This window comes from Cibotium barometz, chromosome 14 (assembly GCF_041138505.1).
Source record: "Cibotium barometz isolate CiBa-2024 chromosome 14, ASM4113850v1, whole genome shotgun sequence".
NCBI classification, from domain to species: Eukaryota; Viridiplantae; Streptophyta; class Polypodiopsida; order Cyatheales; family Cibotiaceae; genus Cibotium; species Cibotium barometz.
The window spans coordinates 46,840,980-46,858,231 of record NC_141059.1 but is presented as its reverse complement, the minus strand read 5'-3'; the positions used below and the strand labels follow the sequence as shown (position 1 = coordinate 46,858,231).

The window sequence follows — 17,252 nt, the reverse complement described above, 5'->3', positions numbered from 1 at the left end:
ATTATTGTTGCTTGTACTTATCTAAAAGTTGCCACACACACCTTAGCATGCTTATATTCTTTATCAAAGTAGTGTGGTGGTTTATCCTTCTCTTCTATTGGACAAGAGAAGGTTCATCCACTTCTTCAGTACATCATCATTTTTTCAAACACACCCCTTTTGATGTGTGTTTTTTTATTGGAGAAGCTTCACCCCCTTCTTTATCACATCATATTTTTGATGTGTTCTCTTCTATTGGATAAGAGAAGCTTTTCTATTGGAAGCTTCATCCCCTTCTTAATTACATCATCATTAAATTCAAGGATAGGGTGTGGAACCATGAACTCCTCCTTCAATATATCACATATGTATTGCTAGGAGTCTACATATTCTTCCTTCCAGAAATCCTAATCTTGATTTATCTAGTGGATGTTCGAAAGCTACATCAAGCACATGATCTAATGTATGTAAAATTCCATATGAATCAATCTACTAAAATAAGTAATCATAATTTTATTTCCATTCTTCTAGAAATGACGACTCTGGATCTGCAATCTTCATTTGTCGATCCGGGTCTTCGCTCTATCCGTGTAGTCAGTTAATAGCACCACGGTGTTGTCCACGCACATGTGGGATAAAGCTTGATATTTGGGAGAGAGGTTTGGACAAAATGAAAATAAATAATCAAAAAAATTCTTCCACTCCGGAACTACCAACTTTGGATCTTTAATCTTCACTTGTTGATTTGGATCTTCACTATGACTATGTAGTCAGGTAACAATCACCATGATGTTGTACACACACCTGGATCTTTAATCTTCACTTGTTGATTCAAATCTTCACTCTAACCATGTAGTTAGGTAACAATCACCATGATGTTGTGTAGGTTAAAGCTTCATCTAGTGAGATGGAGGTCTGAGGAGAAATAGGTAGGTGATGGTAAGAGCAGAATGGAAATTAATGATTATGCTACATGTTGAATAAAATCACAACACTTTTTTAGCTCCCTCACTAGCACCTTAACAAAATTCCTATATGTAGTTGCATGCTCCTTCAAAATCCTCACCTCTTTATTAAACACATTGGCCTGCTCTATATGAAACATGTAGGTCTTGAATCTTCTGCTCATATTCATCCAACTTTAAAACTAAGTGAAGTCCTTTAGATCCGGTTGATTTCTTCTTTGTTGGATCTTGTGTTTGCTGATCTTGCAATCATGCGTTATTCTTTTTCAACTCTTGATTCGCCAATTTCAATTCATCATTCATAGCAATTGAGTATTATGTTGAAATGCTTTGGCCTACACTCGGATCACAATAATTCCTCTTTTACATTTTGCTATCAGCTCATTATAATTTACAACAACTTGTTTGCCTTTGTCATGTTGTTGATTGTGCCTCCTGCTATTGATTAGGTGTAAGGCTCGAGTTTGGATCAGATTCAGTGCTATGCTGGGTAGCTACTGCTACTGCATTGGTAATGATGTCTCTAGATCCTCCTACTCCTTCGGATCCACACATTTTCAGATGTATCATCTAGTTTCTACAAGGCAAGTGCATCTGGCCTATACTCTAGACCTATTAATAGTCGAAAAAATGCTATATGTCTCTAGCATAGAGATCTTGCATCATCATTTGGGGAGGAGCCTCATAGGTCTCCCATTTCCATAGATCATATCACATATACCTCCAGATCATCTATTAAAATAAAGTGTATTAATCCAGCTTTGCATTTTACACTATTTGCATTAACTGTAGCTTCATGCTGATTCATGGTGGTAAATAAGTGTTATGTGAGCAAGTGCATCTGGCCTATACTCTAGACTTATTAATAGTCGAAAATTCTATATGTCTCTAGCATAGAGATCTTGCATCATCATTAGGGGAGGAGCCTTATAGGTCTCCCATTTCCATAGATCATATCACATATACCTCCAGATCATCTATTAAAATAAAGTGTATTAATCCAGCTTTGCATTTTACACTATTTGCATTAACTGTAGCTTCATGCTGATTCATGGTAAATAAGTGTTATGTGAGCACACGTTAGCATTTGAGTTCAACACATGTAAATTTCTATTGGAAGTCTAGGATTTCTTCTTGTATTCTATCTTTATCTGTATTAGACTACACAACATCTTGCTAGAGAGCTTCCCTCAAGGCCTGCCTCATGACTTTCCAAGGTGGCAACGTTGTTTTAGAGTGTTGGCACTTGTTCCAGCTCTACCTTTGCTCTATCCTAATGTGCTAGCTCTTGTTGTTGGTAATACAAAGACTTAATGTTTTGGGGTCTTTTTTGTTATTGTCTACTACTAGAGAGAGACTATTTCTTGCCCCTTCTTCATCTTTTTATAGAATTGTGGCTTTCTAGATAGGCATGTTACCTTGAAAGTAGCAAAAACATATATGCCCCAATCTTTATCTTCCTCCCAGAGCTGGGGTTGACACATTCTTAAACTCTCTATGCATCTGATTAAATAAAATGGTAGCATATAGATACATTCTCAATGCATTCTTTGACATATAAGTGGTCTTGTGTGTCAACATTATCATTTTAATCAAAACTTGAAATGGATCCTATTGTAAGAATTTTCATGGCTAGTTACCTCGTACTCCTTAGCCACTCCTTTTGAATTGAAGAACTACTCCATTTCCTACTCGTGTGGTAAAATGAATATTTGTTGCCCCATCTAGAGATAGATGGAAGACTTTTGATACATACTCAGGGCTTAAGCTGAAATCTCCCTAAGTTGATGTCATGATGATAACTCCATTCTTTTGCACCTCAATGGGCGATTTGCTCTATGGTGTTCGGGATACCATGGAAGTGAAGCAAACTGCAATAGACCCACCTTCTCGAGCCAAACTCCGTTGTATGTTGAAATCCAACGCTATTTTGAGGGTCTCAAATTTCACCATTTTTGGAAAAGGAAATAAAAAATGTGAGTGAATAAAGAGATAGAAAGTATGAAAGTAAGTAAGCAATAAGCTCAAGAAAGCAGAGAATGAAAGCACAAAATGAAAATTTGTGAATGAAACAAACCCGAAGGAAAGATATAATAATGGGCAACTAGGCTTTATGTGCTAAATCATAATTTTGAAATTGAAGAGTAGCACAATTAGAGATGATAAACAACCAAAATATTTATGAAAATATCATACTATAATAAACAATGATGCATAAAGGGATATGTGCACAACCCAAGGCACACATATGACGTGGTGTGGCATGATGTAATAAAAATAGAATACAAGGGTGCTTACAAAGGTGATTTAAATGAGAAGCTTGCCAAATAAGGCTTTAATCTAAAACCATTCATTGGCTTAGGCACCTTCACACCATCTAATGTTGTCGATTCAAATGTGCCCGTTGTTCTAAACTTTATGTATAGCCAAGATGGCCCTATCCCCCCAATAGTTTTCTGAGGCGTGGACCCATTCTAGAATTAATAAACAATAACACTGGGTTGCCCATATCAAGTATTTTAAAATTTGGTATTTTTGTCCCATAAAAAACTTCTCACGATGTCATTGGATAACATCAATAATCCAGGCACTTCAGAGTCGCTTCTCTCCAGCGTTCATAGTTGTTCTAGATGTTGAGTCATGGATCCCTTTGGAGAAAGTCGGATAGTAACTGCCAATCTAAAACTTGGAATGACAAACTCCATGGATAGCACTACCTCCAAACCATGGGCAACACAACCTCTAAACCAAGGTTGCATCCGTACGTACGTACAGATCGATCCGTACCGTACGGAACGTACTGTACGGATCCGTACGCGTACGGATCCATCCGTACGTTTATTTTTTTAAAAAACCCCTTTTTGACCTTCACCGTGCGATTTTGGCCTTGTTTTGGATTTTCGCCTGTTTCGCCCAGCGCTCTGTTTCGCTCCGTCTCTGCAGTCTGCACACTGTGCACAGGTAATTCACACGCTCTCTCGCTCATGGCCTATGTCCCACATGATGCATCTCGTACTGTACTCTCTCTCTCTCTCTCTCTCTCTCTCTCTCTCTCTCTCTGCCAATGTACTACTGTCTACATGATTAATCTCGTCTCTCTCTCACTCCCTCCCGAGTCCGGGGTCCCTCTCCCTCTCTCTCTCTCTCTCTCTCTCTTTCCTCCTTTGGAGTATGCTCTACGCTCTCCCTCTCTCTCTCTCTCTCTTTCTTCCTTTGGAGTATGTACTCTGCTCTAAGCTCTCTCTCTCTCTTTGTTTGTGTCACAGAGCTTCCAGGATCCAATATGCCGAAGCCATGCAACCCCTACTGGCAAGAGCACACGAATGTCATCCGTGTTATTAATACGCCGACCCAAGCTGGTTTTGGCACGCGTAGATGGCAGTGCAAGTATTGCAACTTCGAGCTCACGAGCACAATTTCTCGTGTCGTGATACACTTGACAGGTATTGGCACCACCGGCAATTGTGGTGGGTGCAAGCAGGTGCCGCAGGATATCAGAGACAAGCTCATTGCTGAGAATTCATCAACAGCAAAGGGTTCAAAGAAGGTAAGGGGCAGCCAGCACACTCAAGATGCACTTCATGATGCGCTTGTGGGGGAGATGGGTGATTCTTCCACACAAGATAGCCAGTCTACAGGGGGCAGAAAGAGGGCCCATGTCATGCAGGAGGGTGATGAGGATGATGATGCACATGTGCTGAGACAGAGTACTTTGCCTTCACGTGTGTCATCTCTTTCATGGGTGAAAGAGAGACAAAAAGTGGCAGAGATGGAGATTGCAAGCACTCTTGTGGAGTGCAACATCTCCTTCAATGTACTGAGGACTGATCAATGGAAGAGAATGGTGAGGGCCATAGCAGAGGTTGGCCACACAGACTCGTGGTCCGGGGTGGAGTATAACAAAATGCGTACCACGATGCTTGAAGAGCAGAAAGCCTTGATAGACAAGGCATTGGTACCTGTCAAGGCAGGATGGCAGTCTTTTGGGTGCACCATCATATCTGATGGCTGGAGTGATATGCGTAGACGACACATTATCAATATTTTGGTGTCCTCATGTCTTGGCACATACTTCTTGCGGGCTGTGGATGCAGGAAAGGCAGGAGAATCCATCAGTGCTGAGTTTATTTATCACCACATCAGACAGGCAATTTTGGATGTTGGGCCAGAGAATGTGGTCCAAGTGGTGACAGACAATGCTTCAAATTGCAAGCGTATGGGTGAATTGGTCGAGGCAGAGTTTCCTCGCATTGCTTGGACTCCTTGTGTTGCACATTGCTTGGACCTGCTGATGGAGGATATTGGAAAGTTGCCATGGGTGCAACCTAATGTTGCAGATGCCATGAAGATTACTACATTTTTCCGAAAAAAACATCAGGCTTTGGCCATCTTCAGGAGCCATAGTGCACTTGATATGGTGCGACCCTCGAAGACCAGGTTTTCTTATATGTTCTTGGTCTTGCAGAGGCTTTTTAGATTGCGGGACCCACTACTACAGACTGTGGTGGACCCGAAATGGAGGTTTATGCACCATGCACAGACAGAGGCCACTAGATACATTCAGCGGAAAGTGCTTGACGAGGCCTTTTGGACAGAGGTACAGAGCTTGACGGTGGCATTGCAGCCTATCCATGTCCTCCTCCGAATCACAGATATGGAGGGCTCTACTCTTGGATTGGTCTATCATCTCTTCATGGAGATGAAGCGCCATATTGCCACCTGTACGACATTGACAGAGTCTCAGTGAGTGTACACTTGGATATTGTTCTTGGTTGATTATATTAATATTAAATAATATGCACATTGCAACAATGAACAATATGTTTAAAGTTATATTATATAATGACTGTTGGAATGTTGGCTTGTCAATTTGTAGCCGTGGTGACATCCTGGCTATTGTAGAGCGGCGATGGACATTTATGAGCCGTCCCATTCATGGGATGGCTGCATTGCTTCATCCCTTCTACAAGAAGCCAGAGCTGTTTAGTGAGAGCACTCTGCTCACGTAGAAAGACCAGTACATCAACATAATGTACGACGAGGATGAGCAACTTGAGGTTGATGCAGAGATGGTGAGTTTTATGAACAATCTAGGACCATCCTTTGCTAGAGCGGTGGTTTTGAGAGAGGAGGCGACGAAATTTCCTCTCACGTGGTGGCAGAGCTATGGAAGACAAGGTCTTCCAAAGCTGACTCATCTTGCTCTCCAAATCCTCTCGCAGGTACTCTTGACTCTTTCACAATTGCATCCATCTTTAAAGTTTGATTCATTAAGGGTTTTGAGTCTTGACTCCAAAATCGTATCGTGATTCGTGATCGTAGGATTGTTCTGCTGGTGCTTGTGAGCGCAATTGGAGTGCCTACTCCTTGGTTCACACGAAGATCCGCAATCGACTTAGTACCGCTCAGCTGGAGCGATTAGTGTATTGCCGAGCTAACATGAAGCTCGTGCGAGATTATCATGCTTTGGGGGCACCCAAGCAGGTATATTTAAGTTTTAACTGTCGTACGTCTTTTGACACATTTCAATATAAGTCATTTCTTATGGTTCTGACTTGTCGGATTTTGCTTTTCCACAGGCAGATCCGACCCATGTGAAGATGGTGCCGACCTCTACTGAGGGCGACGTGGAGCAGCGTGTCAGAGACGAGCAGGCAGATATTATATGACTCCTTCATAGAGAGTTGGAGAGCATCGATCGTCGTGTCACAAGGTCACGCGCACGGGCTTTGGCGATACCTTTGCGTGAGGAGGCTGCAGATTCAGAGAGCGCTAGACGGAGGAGCATTCGTCGGGGGAAGCTGCCTGTTCGTACGCAGCGGACTCGGGCGAATGAGGCTGTCACTCTCATTCATACTCAGAGTGAGCCAGGAGATGATGATGTAGCACATGGATCTCATGATACATCTTTCACATCATCACATGTGCCCGTGATGGCAGAGCCTGAGTATGACGACGAGGGCAATGTCTTGACAGATGGGGACTTGCTCTCTTCTGGTGCATCGTCATCATCATCATCTGATGAGGAGTTTTGACTCTTAGATCATGTTTCATTGTGGAGTCTAGACACTGGACTAGCCCTTATGGGCCTTTTGAGGACATTTCTATGATGTAGTGTTGCAGCTTGCTATGTAGTATGTGCATTGTATTCAGTTTGTTTTGAATCTTGATGCATTTGCAGCCTTTTGACATGGATGAGAGTCGAGACTTTTGTTGTGTGCACTGTGAACACTGATTCATCAGTTTATATAGAGCTAACTTCTAAGAGTGGTGATTGGTGATTGAAGATTGATCTCTGTCATCTGATTGAAAAATGGTTTTGGTATCTGATGTTTGATTTCTGAAGTAACAAGTTTTACAACATGCGGCAAGGGTTTTGTGATTACTAATCAAATGCGTATTAGCAAAGACCTTATTAGATTGTCTTGTAGGTCTCTCTCACAATTTAAAATGTATTTGGATCTTTTTATGTTTATTTTGATATGAAATGCCATATAGATTGATATTTTTTACAATGGTACGTATTTTTACGTACACAAAAATTTTATCTGTACGGAACAACGTACAAATACGTACCGTACATTACGTACAGTACGTACACATCAACCTTGCTCTAAACCATACACCAACAAAAAAGAAGTATGTCCAGTTGCCACCTTATAAGCAACCCGGAAAGCCTAAAGTGCAGAGTACAACTTCTGATCCTAGTTAGTTCAATTTTCATTTTCTTCAAGAACTTCTATAATACATGACCATTGGCATGAGGATAATACATTATGGATTTCTTGTGTATAATGCTCTCTATGGGACTCCAGATAACATCATGTAGTAAATGGCATCCTGACCAGTTGGATGGAGAAGTGAGTGAGTACAAAGAGAGTGGAGAGAGTTCACAAATTGTGCTACGATGTAGTCTAGCTACATTGTAGAGTGGAGGGAGTTCATAAATTGCGCTACAACGTAGCCTAGATACCAAAGGTAGATTATATTTTTCCCTTCATAAATTTAACATGTAATCATAGATTATATCATGTTCTCTAAGTAGTAACTATAAGGTGATTCACTTACATAAGGAAAATAAAGAAAGAAAGAAAGATGATAAGGTTTATTAGAGAGGCGATATGCACTACAAGGCATGCAAGTAGAAAGTGAGGGAAGCCTTTCTAATGGAATTATTCCATAGCTCAAATTCAACCCTTGGATCTTTATTGATCTCTTTGATTGGACACTATAATAATGTTGGATGTAAATGCTATTTGAACACACCCCCCCACCCCCTTCTCCCCTTAAAAAAAATAAAAATTTAACTTGTTGTATAGATCATCTTAAGTCCTAATCACTATAGACTCTAAGGAGGCTTTAAGGAGGAAATAAAGAAAAAGAGGATGACAAGTTTGTTTTAAGAGATGATATGCATAACATAACATGCAAACATGCAAGTAGAAAGTGAGGAAGGTAAATTTTATTTCTTATGGAATTATTTATAACTTAAAATCAACTCTCAACTATTACCTTAACTATTTATAACTTTTATTTCTTATGGAATTATTTATAACTTAAAATCAACTCTCAACTATTACCTTAACTATTTAATTGGCCACTACAATGTCAGAGGTAGCTACTTATTATATTTCTCTAATCATAAACTAACATATAATTGTAGATCATTTCTTGTTCTATTCACTAACTCTCTGGTGATTGTAAGGATGATTACAAGAGGAAAAGAAAGGAAAAGGAGGATGGCAAGGCAAAGTTGATATACAATAAGGTATTCAAGTAAAAAGTGAGGAAGTCCTTGAAAAGTTCCTCTATTTTCTAGACATTAAGGAGGGCTTGCCTTGGCACCTAGATGGATGGAAGATAAGGAATGAAGAGAGAAGCGTTTTAAGTGGATGTAGCTACATTGCCTACCCACACACTTGAAGCTTCCTCTAAAGCATTACAAAATCGATTTGCTTTGGGAGACGCTTGAGGAAGCATAAAAGAGGAGAGATGGTCTCAAGAGAAGAATGAGAGTATGCAAGTAGGTGCGTCTATGAATCAACCATAAGTAGGAATTGCACTTACCTGAGTATCTGCCCAAGGTCCACCCACACATAAGATAACCATGGTCAAAGTAATCTAGGTACCTATAAAGCATGGTCACCAATGCATCACTATTACCAAGATGACAATAGATGGGTTCACAACCTAACTCTATAATGCTCATGGTGGCGAAGGGTTTTTCACAGATCGAAGGATTCGACTAAGACATTCACCCCCATAGCCAGATTGACTTCGTACACAATACTAGCCTTGGCCACTCATAATAAGTGGCCGGTAATGCAAATGGATGTGAACTCAACATTTTTGAATGGTCATCTCAAGGAGGAGGTTTATGTGGTGCAACCACCTGGGTTTGAGATACCTAGATTAGAAAACAAAGTGTGTAGACTTTGGAAGGCCTATGGGAAAACATTGAGGGGAGGTGTTGAAAAAGCATTTGCTTATGCTCCATCTTCGTGTTGTCATGGGTGGTAATGGATGAAATCTATTTTAGTAGAAAAAAATTTGCTTGATGCTCCACCCTCGTGTTGTCACTATGGTAGGTGAAAGATGTGCTCTATTTTGTAAGGTGCCCTATATGAAGAGTAGCCGTTGTGAGTGACGGATCTGTTCTATTTTGTAAGGTGCCCTAGGTGCCATATATGAAGAGTAGCCGTTGTGAGTGACGGATCTGTTCTATTTTGTAAGGTGCCCTCCTATATAAGGAGTACTGGTTACTCCTTATATAGGGCACCTTACAAAATAGAGCACACTCACACTGACAACATTAACCGTCACACACAGGTTATTCCGCATATAGGGCACCTTACAAAATAGAGCACACTCACACTAACAAGATTCTCTCTGTCACACACGCTCATAAATACATGAGACTTTTGGTTGTTGAACCTTGATAATAAAGAAATCATTTGACAAATTCCATTTCATTTTGCAGGCATGTATAATGGCCATAAATATAAGCAAGGTTTCTTTCATAATATGGACTCGGGTCCAGACCTTAGAATGCTGCAACGCTTCGAGGCAGGAAGGCTTGCAGGGGAGGTTATTGAATCCTGGAAGCAGCAGGTGGACAAGTGCAGGGCTGCTGCAAGACACATACTGGAAAATCCACTATGGGCAAGCTTATCACAATGGCCTTCTTCTCGGTTGCAGCAACGTGGCACCATCATTGCCAGTGCAGGCAAGCAGCTGCATCATGCTTTGGATCTCACAAAGCTACTATCATTACAAATAAAAGGCAGCCAGGAAAGGCCTTTGTATGCCTGCTTGTCCAGCAGTAATATGAACCTTGGAAGGGAAGGCAAGCACCTATTTGATGTTGCCCTCAGCAGTGAAGAAATTTCGCAGAAGCTGGATGGCATCCCTGTCTATGCTGTCTGCAACAATTCCAGCGAGTTTGTGCTTGTCTCTGACTCCAGCAACCAGAAATCCCTGGGCATCTTCTGCTTCCGACGCAGCGATGCCGAGGCCCTCCTTCAACAGGTATTCTTTCTTAATCTAAAAAAACAACATAACAGCTTAATAATAATTAATCGTTCCTTGGAGCTGCTTTGCTTGTCTTTTTAGAGTTCTTATGCCTCTCTTTACAATGTAAATTCTATGCGGTGCTTCTCTCTTTCTAGTGCAATGACTTATGTTTGAGGGTCTTATTATAGTTTTGTTATTTAGTTATAATGAGTTCGATGGGTAAAGGTTGGTGGGTATTGAACCCAGGTTCTTACATTGGGAGGCAAAACCCTCCTTTATTACCAGGCTACATGCCCATGGTCGCATTTGAGGAATTTCAAACTCGTCCTGCTAAGAAATTTTGATTGCTTGCATGTTGCTTTGGCTGTATATATTGTTGAGAGAGAGAGAGAGAGAGAGAGAGAGAGAGAGAGAGAAAGAAAGTAATATTAATGTCTTTGAAAGATGTAGTTGGTCTATGAGACCAAAAAAGTTTTACAAATGAATCCATGAGAATGCTCATTCATGGAAAACTGAAATGGAAAGCTACCTATGCAATGATAACCATATGAGTACAAGTACATCACGATTAAAATGACATATAGTAGTAGGTAGACGTCATCAACATGCATCCAAAATGTCCAAGATGGGTGAATCTAGGACCTCAAAGAGGCTTGCTATATCCACTGTTTTCCCAGGAGAGGGGAGGGAGGGTCAGGGGCATCCTTGTGTTTGTGTAGAATCTCGTTGCTGCATAGAGGTCCTTGCCTCGCCCAGAGGGCCATGGGCGATTGGCACTCTGCAACAACTGATGGGCTTTGTCCAGGGTGATTCTTGGGAGTCGTGATGGTGCGACTACTGGTTGCGTATGTCGTTTGCTCCTCCTGGGAGGGTTTCAAGCTCGAGTGGCCCTTGAGGTCGATTCCTGGTGCTGCCCTTGTGTCACCCGGAAGAAGCTTGTGATGGGTGGTTTTGAGGTGACCTAGACGTGGGCTTGGCTCTCGTCGTAGGTTTCTATGTCTGCAGGTCTCCATCAAGTAGAAAGAAAGAAAGAACGAAAGATACCTTAATGTCTACAAAAGACCCGAGGGGCCTATGAGACCATGAATGGTACAATGATACCATGGGTATACAGTGCCATGGAAAACTTAAAAAACTGAAAACTGAAACCTGACTCTAAGGCCACCTGATGGCAGATTTTACTATGGTGAGGGCATGTCATGTTGCCGGAGAATATCATGGGTGTGTCTCTATGGTGGAGATCCTTGGTGCTCTGGGTTGGGGGCGCATCGCATGTAAGATGGAGTAGACCTGCCCACCTAGGACTCCTCTAGGATGCGAATGTGGCCCTTGTGCTGGTATGAGCTGATGTTGATGTGGCGCTGTCGGCGTGGGTGGTTGATGTGGATGCTTGTGCTATGAAGAAATTAGTGTTGGATCTTTGGGCAACGTCTCAATACTCCGTCCCTATGTCGTATGAGCTCTATCAAGTACATCGTCAGACATCTCTGGTCCTCATACTGCATCACCCGTGCTAGTGACACGAACCCCTCTCGGAAGGGGCAGTGAAATCTCCCCTGTATCTCATAATATGCTGGACATCTGAACATATAGTGGGACTCGTCCTCTACCTCCCCTATGGTGCATACTTTGCTCCTCTAGTGGGATGTTCTCAGCTCTCCCAGTCTCTACTTGGAGGCAGAGGGAGGATACTTTATCACGTGCGCCATTGTCCTAGGGTGCCACGTGGACATTTTTGCAACTTCTAGGATAGTAAGTCCCCTTTTTTGATGGGCCAAGAGCATGTTGTGAGCCCTATTCCAAGGGACAAGTTTCTGTGCACCATCTAGGTTTAGGGTCAATGTCAAGGTGGAAAGGTACGGTAAGGTACGGTAAGTCACACATTCAGGTACGGGTTGAGATTTTGAGGTACTTTAAATATGTAAGGTCCGTAAAAACATAAAAAATATACTATATAGTGTAGATATATATACAGAAAAATGAATAGAAAAACAATTTATTTTGAACATTCAACAACAACACAGTTACCAAAATGAGAGCTCCATCTGTCAACATGTTTCCTTCGCTACCATACTCTTAGCTCTAGCTTTGCAATGGCGGTGACTGTAGTGGTTGGTACCGCATCATCATCTCTCGCTGCAATGTCTGTATCAATGAGAGGAATGGCTATGTTCGCACTTTGCATAAGTCGACTAAAATCGGCGATGACGGCTAGCCTAGGTTTTTTTTTTGGCCCAAAATGTTTTTAAAAACTGTCACGTACTTGCCAATGAGGTGATAACTCAAGTGGTGAAGGTGTTTGCCTAGGACCATGTAACACGCGGAAGCTCTGGGAGTCTTCTTTCAACCCTAAACACCACTTAGAACATGCTGATGCAAAAACGTAGACAGAAGGGAGAGTAGAGAGAGAGAGAGAGAGAGAGCTGGAAATTCAGTATATTCATATGGTACAAAAAGGTACCGTAAATCTATAGCCATGGGCTGCCTTCGTGAAAAGGTGTAATCACCCAAAACAGTCCTACATTAAGGACCCACTCCCTAGTGGAGTGAATGAACAATTCTGTAACATGCGGAAGCTTTGGGGGTCTTCTTTCAGCTCTAAACACTATTGGAAACATGTTGATGCAAAATGCAGACATGAAGATAGAGTAGAGAGACAGAGATATGCTGGAAATTCAGTATATTCTGATGGTACAAAAAGGTACCTACAAATCTACAGCCCTTGGTTGTCTTCTTGAAAAGGTGAACATTACTAAAACAGTCCCAAACTATGACCCATCCCTTAAAGGAATGAATGAACAACACAATGAGCACCCTATGCCTTATATAGGCCTTTGGACTTCTTGAAGAACTGGCCGACCAGCAGTCGGCGGCCAGTAGTTTTGGCTTTTAGTCAATAAACGCAGCGCCTCTTGAACTGGTCCAGTCGCCTCTGTTTGGTCTAGCTACCCACTTCTGTAAGCAGCCGACAGCACCATCTTCTCCAAGCCTTCCATCTCTTCCAAGTCCACACTGCCAATAGCACTCTGTGCTCCAAGTTCTAGTTCTTATACTTTTTTTTCTGGCTGCTTCTTTTGGATCAGCATCTGAGAATGTCCATGTCATTTTATGCACATGACATCCCCCTCTGCTAAACTTGATGACGGTATTCCAACCTATTCTTGGATGACTGTCATCATCTCATTCAAATCCCGGAGTCCCTCTATCATCCATCCATCCCTGGCAACCCTTTTCTCTGAAAACCCGGCCCGGTCTCCAAAACCACTCTGTCTCTGAATAAGATCTATGCATCTGTTCCATCTAGTCCCCAATCCATTCCTGCCCTGACTCTGAACACTGTCTTGGTCTTCATTCCTGAGAAATGAGTCTGGCACTCTCACATCACCCGTTGGAGGATAATCCTCCCTTGGGACCGTTGCTTCGAGAACCTATCTGGCTCACAAGGCTGCCATCCCCTCTGGCTTTGTGGAACACCACCAACAAACCTCTTGGGGGCTCTTCCTGCTTCTGTGTTCCTTGCCTTGGGCTTCGTATCCGTGTACTTTCCTGTACCTTGGACCTGTACACCATCATATGGGACTGATTCAGTGTTTAGCTTTGCTGAGCCTGATGCTTTGATACCAATGTAACACGCGGAAGCTCTGGGGGTCTTCTTTCAGCCCTAAACACTACTGGAACATGCTGATGCAAAACGCAGACATGAAGATAGAGTAGAGAGAGAGAGAGATGCTGGAAATTCAGTATATTCTGATGGTACAAAAAGGTACCTACAAATCTACAGCCCTTGGCTGTCTTCTTGAAAAGGTGAACATCACCAAAACAGTCCCTAACTATGACCCATCCCTTAAAGGAATGAATGAACAACACAATGAGCACCCTATGCCTTATATAGGCCTTTGGACTCCTTGAAGAACTGGCCGACGAGCGGTCGTCCAGCAGTTTTGGCTTTTAGTCAATAAAACGCAGCGCCTCTTGAACTAGTCTAGCCGCCTCTGTTTTGGTCTAGCCGCCTCTGTTTGGTCCAGCCGCCCACTTCTGTAAGCAGCCGACAACACCATCTTCTCCAAGCCTTCCATCTCTTCGAAGTCCACAGTGCCAATAGCACTCTGTGCTCCAAGTTCTAGTTCTTATACTTTTTTCCTGGCTGCCAAAGGTTGGTGGGTATCGAACCTAGGTTCTTATATTGGGAGGCAAAACCCTTCATTAGTAGGCTACATGCCCGTGGTTGCATTTGAGGAATTTTGAAACTTGTCCTGCCAAGAAATTTTGATTGCTTGCATGTTGCTTTGGCTGTATATATTGTTGAGAGAGAGAGAGAGAGAGAGTAATATCAATGTCTTTGAAAAGATGCAGTGGGTCTATGAGACCAAAAAGTTGTATAAATGAATCCATGATAATACTCATTCATGGAAAACTGAAAAAGAAAGCTACCTATGCAATGATAATCATATGGGTAGAAGTACATCACGATTAAAATGACATATATGTTGGCCCTCTTGGATGCTAGAGTTAGGGTATGGATAGCAATGAAGCACACACACACTCACAAGAAGCAACACGATTGGGAGCAGGAGTGGGAGAAGTACTTGCACGTATATTAAGTGATAAGAAAATGAAGTACAAGATATAAAGTGTAGTGTCCTTTCATACTAGACATACAGGGAGAAAAACCCAATGGGAAAAAGTGCTCGTGGTAAGCCCATGTTCACACAGAGCACTACTAAGCTGTAAGATTTGTAAGACGCCTTCAAATCCCCCCTGTAGTGATGTTGTGAACCTGTACAAGGTAGCAGATCATTCATTGTAGAAGAGTTAGCCTAAAGCTTTGCAGAAAGCTTCAAACTTCTCTCGAGGCAACACCTTGGTAAACAGATTTGCAACATTGTCTTGTGTAGGGCAGTAGGTCGAACTGATGTCCCTTGCATGAAGCCTTTCCCTGACATAGTGATAATGTATCTCTATGTGCTTGGTACGAGCATGGAAAACTGGATTCCGTGCCACGGCCATAGCATTCTTACTATCAGTGAGTATGGTGGTGGGTGTTTGTTGACACTCACGAAGATCTGCAAGTAAGCTTCTTAGCCATATACAATCTACTGTAGTAGTGAAGGCTGCCCTGTAGTCAGCTTCACAGATAGATGTGGCAACAATGGGTTGCTTTTTACTTAACCATGATATGCATGAACTGCCCAAAAAAGTACAATTCCCATTGGTAGATTGCCGAGTGTCATAATCACCAGTCTAGTTTGAATCACTGTATGCATGGAGTTGCAGCTAAGGTGGGAATACAAGTGAGGCGTTCTGTCACAACCCTGTGCTTTTCTCTGGACAGTATGCAGGTGGGCACGGGGACATGATGGACTGTGAATGGCATTGGTTTGGAGTTGATAAGGAAACCCATGTGTGGACAACCCCAAGTGTGAAGGGGACAAAAATGGTACTTCCAGTAGTACCAGCATCTATAGAGTGCTCACGGCCTCTATGTACAAAGCTGATTTTCTTCTCTTTGTAAGCCTTAATAGGCTCTAAACGGTGATGCCAGGGCATCCCCAACAAAACATCACAACCTGTAAGAGGAGCCACTAAAAAGCTCTCATAGTCGAGGTAGTCCTGTATTTGTACACGGAGTTTACCAATGACCGGAGTTACATCAACCTATTTGCCCTCAAAGGCGGCATCTGCATTCATTTGCATTCCCATGTCTTCCACATTGAGACCTATGGCGGCAGCCATCTGTACGGATATAAAGTTATTTGTGGAAGCATCATCAAAAAGAAGCAAAGCGGGCTGATCCTTCAATTTGCCCCAAGCCTTGCATATGACTCTACTCTTGGGCTCATGCCCTGTATTACCCTGCACATCGGGTACAACATTCACAAGAGGCTTTTCCACATTAGGCTCAGCATTCTTAGGATTCTGTGGGCATTTAGGATATATATGATCTTTACTGCCACACTTAAAGCATTTTCCAGCCTTCCTGTACTCTTCCAATTGCTGTTTTGAGAGCCCAAAATTGTGGCGTTTACCCCCCGGCTTCTTTTCGGAGTCATCCTTTGCATCTCAGCCATCTTTGGGAGCATTCTTAGGTGGCTGTCCACCCTTTTTCTGGTCATAACCAGCCCTGAATTTGCTCTTGTTTTGACCTGCAAATGGCTTATTTGAGGGTGCTTTTATGTGCAAGTTCTCCGCAATCATGGCTGAGTGTATAAGCTCTTGTATGGTCTTATTTGGGTACACTCCCAAGCTTTGTTGGATAATGTGATGGAGCCCCGATTCAAACTTTCTCTTCTTCTCGTCCTCTCCAATCTTCATGAAGGGAGTAACCTTGAGAAGGACTTTCCAAAACTTTGCTATGTATGAAGCAACGGACTCTCCCTCATCTTGGGACAGCCAATCCCACTCCTTGCGTACATCCTTTGCAAAGTTTGGTGGTAAGAATTGATCATAAAACTGAATTTTGAAAGAAGACCAAGTTGGGGCAGCACTTCCATCAAGTATTTTTGCAAGCCACCAATCACTTGCCGTATCCTTGAGATGCATTCCCACATGCTTGAGCATAGACTTTTCCGAAAAGTCTTCATTGCAAAAAGCTATCTCAAACTGTCTAATGAAAGCAAGTGCTTTGGTAGAGTCCATCCGTCCCTGAAAGTTTTCAAACTTTACATCCTTGTCACCGGACTTGAACTCTCGAGGCTTCTATGTACATCCTGTTCATCTGCATGATGATGATGCCGCGATGAAGATTCACGATCCCTCTTCGTTCTCTCTTGAGCCACACTCTCCAAATGAGTAGAA

The 17,252-nt window shown here is 42.4% G+C and overlaps 2 protein-coding genes across 7 annotated transcripts in view; both read left to right on the top strand.

The window, feature by feature from the left end:
* Positions 1–3,926: 3,926 nt before the first annotated feature.
* On the top strand, positions 3,927–7,560 carry LOC147632101 (uncharacterized). Its single transcript, XM_086808683.1, has 4 exons — positions 3,927–5,687; positions 5,821–6,166; positions 6,267–6,428; positions 6,524–7,560. Exons 1-2 carry the CDS (start codon positions 4,165–4,167, stop codon positions 5,951–5,953), a joined length of 1,656 nt encoding a protein of 551 aa, XP_086664809.1. The 5' UTR covers positions 3,927–4,164; the 3' UTR covers positions 5,954–6,166; positions 6,267–6,428; positions 6,524–7,560.
* Positions 7,561–9,667: 2,107 nt separating this feature from the next.
* Positions 9,668–17,252, top strand: part of LOC147632100 (protein TIC 22, chloroplastic-like) — a 36,928-nt gene continuing 29,343 nt past the window's right edge. The window contains exons 1-2 of one of the 6 annotated variants that reach the window (XM_086808685.1): positions 9,668–9,773; positions 9,925–10,472. In XM_086808685.1, the coding sequence (XP_086664811.1) occupies positions 9,927–10,472 (546 nt within the window). In that variant the 5' untranslated portion in view covers positions 9,668–9,773; positions 9,925–9,926. Of the gene's footprint in view, positions 9,774–9,825; positions 10,473–17,252 lie in introns of those variants that run through there. The other 5 variants (XM_086808688.1, XM_086808687.1, XM_086808686.1 and 2 more) reach the window with 5 other exon arrangements.

Bases quoted from the DNA above. Each gene is read 5' to 3' on its own strand.
- LOC147632101 (XM_086808683.1), top strand. From the start codon at position 4,165: ATGTACTCTGCTCTAAGCTCTCTCTCTCTCTTTGTTTGTGTCACAGAG. The intron at 5,688-5,820 runs GTGAGTGTACAC...GTCAATTTGTAG, and splicing joins ACGACATTGACAGAGTCTCA to CCGTGGTGACATCCTGGCTA.